Source organism: Galeopterus variegatus, unplaced genomic scaffold (assembly GCF_000696425.1).
Source record: "Galeopterus variegatus unplaced genomic scaffold, G_variegatus-3.0.2 Scaffold2844, whole genome shotgun sequence".
NCBI classification, from domain to species: domain Eukaryota; kingdom Metazoa; phylum Chordata; class Mammalia; order Dermoptera; family Cynocephalidae; genus Galeopterus; species Galeopterus variegatus.
In genome coordinates this window covers 169,909-176,043 of record NW_007728955.1, presented here as the reverse complement: position 1 = coordinate 176,043, position 6,135 = coordinate 169,909, and the positions used below count along the sequence as shown (strand labels likewise).

General features: G+C 58.3%; 1 protein-coding gene across 3 annotated transcripts; it reads right to left on the bottom strand.

Annotated features, from left to right (window-relative positions):
- Positions 1-240: 240 nt before the first annotated feature.
- Positions 241-5,949, bottom strand: ASB6 (ankyrin repeat and SOCS box containing 6). Of its 3 annotated transcripts, XM_008583166.1 has the most exons (7): positions 5,769-5,949; positions 3,931-4,112; positions 2,826-2,932; positions 2,618-2,726; positions 2,054-2,140; positions 1,602-1,920; positions 241-1,483 (listed from the first exon to the last, which is right to left on the bottom strand). In XM_008583166.1, exons 1-7 carry the CDS (start codon positions 5,879-5,881, stop codon positions 1,135-1,137), a joined length of 1,266 nt encoding a protein of 421 aa, XP_008581388.1. In that variant the 5' UTR covers positions 5,882-5,949; the 3' UTR covers positions 241-1,134. The 3 variants fall into 3 exon arrangements, with proteins under 3 accessions (XP_008581388.1, XP_008581389.1, XP_008581390.1); XM_008583167.1 differs by lacking the exon at positions 2,054-2,140; XM_008583168.1 differs by lacking the exons at positions 241-1,483; positions 2,618-2,726 and having other exon boundaries at positions 1,714-1,920.
- Between the last annotated feature and the right edge of the window lie 186 nt (positions 5,950-6,135).

Genomic DNA, 6,135 nt, shown 5'->3' with positions numbered 1-6,135 from the left:
CTGTGCTTGGGTTCGTCCTTGGCAAGCATTTTCAGTCAAAAATAAAAGGGGTGACCCCTATACCACGAAGGCCCAGGCCAATCTGGAGCAGTGCGTCTTTACGGGGCAAGTGTCACACTACTTGAAGACAGTCTCCCCAGTGCGGTGTCTCATGCCACCACCTCTCCTTTCTTACTGGCTGCTGTGGGATCCTTTATCCTCAACTGGGGAGGAGAGGGGCAGAAATACTATACAAGGACCTTTAAGGCCAAGAGAATCAGTTTAATTTTATAAATATACCACTTAGTCGTCTCAGCTTATTCCCAAAGGCATTTACACAGTTCACAATGACCACTACCACTTGGAAGTGTTTCTGGGGGCCCGGCACTGAGCAGTCCAGTCAGCTTTCAGTCTTGGTGACTTGCTCCATCAGGCGAGCCCTCACAGAACAAGATGCTTCGGAAAGGGCTGTCCCCGGTTATGCACTCATGATTGCTTTTTGGCAGGAGGCATGGTCCCTGAGACCCTGGGTTTGGCACAAGCAGAGCTGCCACCATAGTACAGCCCTGGTGCTTGGATGAACAGGGCCACAGGCGACCCAGCCCCAGAGCTGCAGAAGCCAGCAGGGGTCAGCTCAGCTTTCAACACCAGAAAGACGAGCCTGTGGTGGCCTTTACTGCCTTCTCCCCCAGCTTTGCCAAAGCACTTCTAAGAGTGGCAGAACCTGGAATGAAAAGAGGCAGGGCCTCAGCTGGGTGGCTCCCCACAGGACGCACCCTGGCTTGGCTTCCTTCTTCCTCCAACTGTGCCTCCATGCCGGACACGCCAGACTCCTGCAGCTCTTGGGGACACCCAGACTTGGCACTTCCTGCTTCTGTAGCTGCCCTGTGCTCCCCTCTAAGCCCGGTCCTTCTCAGTGTGTGTGGAGCCTAAGGGATGCTGCAAGAGGGGAGGGAGGGCAGTCTCCCTGGAAGACAGCCACATCTTTCACCACTGGAATGTTTGCTGCGTGGGCCTCACCTGGCTGGCTCTACACTCATTAAGCATCATGTCTCACCTCCCAGATCAAGGGACCCTCCCCTGAGGCTGTTACAGGTACTTAAGTCCACAAACAAGTTGACTTTAGCTGCCCAGACCCTTTTCACTTGGGACCTATCAGATGTCGTCTTCGACAGTGCTGCTGTGCTCGCTGAGGAGGTACCACTTCAGCCTGTCTGGCAGAGGCAGGGCTTTGACCTTCACATCCACAGGCCATGGCTGGAGGTAGAGCCGGATGGACACGCGACACAGGTGCTTGAGGGGCGGGGGATAGCTCTCCAGCTGCCTCAGGGAGAAGTGGAGGGCCTGGATCTTTGCTGCCAGGCTGCCTACAGGGTGGATATCAAAGTTTTCTGGCAGTTGGAGTTTCTGGGAGTTAGTCACCATGAGATCCAGGACGGTCTCGGCTTTGCGCAGGAGGTCCACGTGGCTCTCGTCTTCGGCACTGCCCGGGTGGGAACAGAGCCTCTCAAAGATGATGTGGAAGCCAGACCAGCAGGACGCGCCATGCAGGGAACAGTTATAGGCGGCTCCGGACTCCAGCAGGAAGCGCAGGAGAGGGAAAGCCCGGGTGGGAACAGAGCCTCTCAAAGATGATGTGGAAGCCAGACCAGCAGGATGCGCCATGCAGGGAACAGTTATAGGCGGCTCCGGACTCCAGCAGGAAGCGCAGGAGAGGGAAGTGCAGTTTGAAGCTTTTGAGGCAGATTTGTGTGAGGGACTCATGGGCTGGGCACTCGCTGGGGTCCGCCCCGTGAGCCAGCAAGAGCTGAGTTACTTGGAAGCAGAAGCGGTTGATCATCTGGACCTCTTCTTTGTCCCCTCCCACGGTCTCACCAAGCAGGAAGATGATGCAAGTGAACACGGTGTCCCCGTCTTTGGTGGTAGCCTTGACGTCTGCCCCTACAAGAACCATGAGAATGACGGAAGGTGGGAGAAGGCCTTCAACCCTGCATTGTGAACGAGGTGGGGAGAGGCCGCAGAAACTGAAGTGCACTGTGGGGGGGATGAGGCTGGGGACATGCGACGGGCTCACCTCCCTCCAGCAAGAGCCGGATGTTCTCGGTGTTGTGGATCTGCACCCCGTCACTGCTGGCCAAAGCATGCAACAGGGCTGTCTTTCCTAGGGAGGCAGGAGAGAGTGGTGGGAGCCGGGGGCAACCCAGAGGGGAGGTGGGACAGACACTCTCACAGGAACACCAAATGTACTTTAAAAGAACTGACCTCAGCTAGGGCTCAGGGTGACAGGCTCTGGCCATTTTCTTTCCACCCGCACAAAACTGGGAGCAGAAGTGTAAGTGAGGTAGGATTTTTCTGGGCTCTGAGACACTGAGACCCAGGCAAGGCCATCAATGCCCCAGCAGCTGAGTACACACATAACCCGGTTTCCTCCTCCAGACAGCCCTCGAGGGGCCAGCATGGGGACAGTGACGCACTGCCTCTCTAAAGCCTCTGAACTCAGGCAAGTCAGCGCAATCCGCCTGTGTGCCCAGCCACGCTGTGCCACCACACGGGCTGGAATTCAGCCTGCATCTGGCAGCATCCTGGGGTACCCCGGGGTTCCCTTACAGGGCTCTTGGGGCCAATGGGAGACACCCACCATGCTTGTCAGCTGCATTGACATCTGCTCCCAGGTCCAGGAGGCGCTGCAGGCAGGGCAGGCGCTCCGGCTCCTCACTGGCCAGGTCCAAAGGGCTGCTCTCGTGGATCTGAGCCGAGGGAGCACAAGCCAGGTTGGCTGGGGGCTGCTCGGCTGCTCAGGCACCCCACTACATCCCCCTTCAAAGCAGGCTGGACCCGGCTCTCACCCGGTCCCTCCGGTTAATGTCAGCCCCATGGCGCACCAGCAGTTCCACCATGTCGGGCTGGTTCCGCAGGATGGCAATGTGCAGGGCCGTGTAGTAGGTGACTGGGTCTGAAGGCACAGGCACAGCTAGTGTCATTCCTGCTCAGCAGCACGTTCTCATGGGGTCCTAGGACCTGACCTTGAAGCCCAGCCCCAGCACTCCCTCCTGAAGTGTCCAGAAGGCAGAGGCCAAGGCTCCTGTCACCATCCGGGTCAGGACAGAGCTGTCCTCACCAAATGCTAGAGGGTCCTAGGGTCCTTTTACTGGGCACACTACTTCACCTGGTTGGGCTTTAGTTTTCTCATGGGGCCATAAAATGGGGCATCTCCTCTTGGGACTGTTGGGAGAAACAGCTCCTTGGCTGCTCTGCTCCATCAGCCAGGTAATAAGTCAAGTTCTCAAAGCTAGGTCTCCACGTGACTAACTGCAGAAGGTGCCCTCCCTCCTCAGCCTATCCTCACCCAGGGAGGGGAGACATGCTGGCCATATCTTGGGTCAGCACAGACTCCACATGTGGTCACAAGGCAGCCATGCCTGTCTCAGACTAACCTGCACTTCCCGGTGAAAGCCAGAGAGGAAAAGAGAACGGCTCCATCACCATCCCAGCACCCTCTAGCCACAGCCAACGCAGTCCTGCCGTGATTTATGCCCAGTGCGGCTTATCTGTTTTCCCCTCTCCTGGCACGAGCAAAGACGCAAGATGGCTCAGAGTAAGTGACAGAAAATGACTTCCCCTTAGCTCTGGGCACAGTGCCAGCAGCCGCATTTTCACATTAAGGGAAGTGGGGATTAATCTGGGAGCTGGGAAAGTTTGCTAAATCAATCACATGGTAGAAGCAGCAAGACACTTGCTTTTGTAACAAAGGTGGTAAGAGCCATTTGAAAGCCACAGAGGGACGGAAGGCACCCAGTGCAGGCTTCCTCAGTTGTCATCACCCAGGAAATAAGTGAGGGAAGTCACTCCTAAGAGAACAGTGAAAGCAGAAGCTAAGGACCTGGCTACCCTCCCAGAGCAGGCCCACGCTTAAGTCGCCCACCCCCCCAGCCCATCAGGGCTCCAGCTGACCTTCAAAGTTGAGATTGGCCCCGTTCCTCAGGAGAACGTCAGCAGCCCGTGTCAGCCCCAGCTCGGCCATCTTCAACAGGGCATTGCTCACGCCTTCCTGGTAAAATGGAGAGTGGGCCTTCCTCTCCAGCAGCTCAGTGAGAACAAGGATCCGGCTCTCCTCACTGGCGACATAACTGGGCCTGGAGCAGGAGAGAGCAGACCAGTTGAGGGTAGGGCCAGACACGGTACCAACTGACTTGGGCACCCTGTGGGTGGGTGGCATTTAGGGTCCTGCTGTAATCACCCACCAAGGCAGGGCCCTGGCTCTGTGGGGCGGGAAGTCTCTCCTGGGAGAAGGTATGAAGTGGAGAGAGGGCTGGGTGTATCTTTTAAACTGGAGCTGAGAAAAGACTGGTTCTGTCTTCAGTCTCCTCCCAAGTTGCCCATAGAATCTGGTCCCTGGATTGGGTACAAAGCCTCTCACCCGGGCTGTTGGGACTGAAGGGAACCCTTGAGGCTAGGGGCCGGAACCAGCCTCTGCCACTCCTTCACACTCAAAAACACTGACCCTCCTGAGCTGCAGGATGCCACACCAGCCAGGGCGGTCCCTCTGTACACCTTGGGACATTTAGCCTACCTCGCAGTCTTCTGAAGGATGAATGTACACAGGCTCTTCACATCCCAGCCCCCCGGACCCCCACCTACCTACCAGCCTCCCCCTCCCTGGCCAGCCCTAACTACTAAGAACTTCTGTGGCTTTCCCTAAAAGCTGACTCTGCACACAGCTGACAGAGTCCCAGACTCCGTCACAGGCCACCAGCTCCTCCTCTTAGGGAGCTTCCCTTCTCCCCGTTAGTCTCACCCTTCTATGCTCCTTCGACTGGCTGGTTCACGGTTCGACCCTTACTGCCTGGCAGGATTCCATCTCATCCCCCGCACCGACCCTAGCCCTGGAGAGTGCCCAGAGCACCACGGATGCAAAGCAAACATCTAGGACAGTTTCTGCTCAATGTCTGGGGCTACCAAAAATGCCATGCAGCCTCCCTCTGCTCTACCCTCACCCCAGCACAGCCGCAGAGTCAAGGAAACACCTTGCACTGCATTACGAGAACAAGCCTCAAAGTGAACAGAGCTGATGTAAGTGATGAAGAAAGCCTAGCTTCCACGAAAGTTCCTGGAGAGACTCATAATAATCCGTGTCTGAAATTCCAGCTGTTAACTCCCCACCCCCCACCTGAGCCCCTTTCCTCAGCTCTCCTCCCCATTACACCTAATATACTGTACAATTACTTAGGACTGTCAGTCTCTTCCCCGGCGCATAAGCACCGCGAGGGCTGGGGCTTTTGTTTAGCTCACAGGTGTAACCCAAGTGCTCGGGACGATGGGCAGCAAATACTGACTGATCACTAACACCTTTCCCACCTTTCCACAGGTTCACGGAGAGACCTGCTCTTGTCTACAAAATGCTAACTCAGCTACAAGAATTTTATTTTCCGCACTGCTCCTGGGTAGGAATGGAGGCCCTCACAGACTCCACCCTGCACCCCTGCAACTCCGGGGAGGCGGGCACAGGACAGGCAGGGCACAGGCTGGGGCCCTGGGGCGGAGGCCCTGGGGCGGAGGCCCTGCAGACATCCCACCCTCGGGCCCTGCCCTGCCCTTCGCCAGCGCCGGCCGGAAGCACCTTCCCCCCTGCAAGAGGCGGGACAGAGGTCAGCGCGGCAGAGCAAGCGCTTTCAGCCTCGCAAGAAAAGCGAAGGACACCGCTCCCCACTCCCGCCAGGCTGGGCATGACAAAGTGGGAAGCAGCGCCTGATCCGAGCGGCCTCGGCCACCGGCGGGAGGGAGCGAGTTACCCGTCCAGGGGCTCCTGCCGCTCGGGGTCCTGGATCCCCAAGGAGCCCAGAATGGCATCCACCAGCGGCTGGTACTCGAAGATGATCCTCCGGAAGCCGTGCAGGAACGGCATCGCGGGGGCCGCGCTTTCCGCCGAGGCCCCGCCTCGGCCTCCCGCTCTAGCCCCCAAGTCCGAGCCGGTCCGCCGCCCCAGCCGCTGCTCCGCGCCGGAAGTGACCGCCGCACTTCCGCACTTCCGGCCCGCGCCGGCTCAGGGATATGCGCTTGTGGCGACGGCGCCCCCTGCGGGCTCGGAGGACCCCGGCGCATGCCGGAGCGACCCGGGGCGGATCCGAGGGCTGTCCGGGCGCGCGGCCCCCGCCGAGG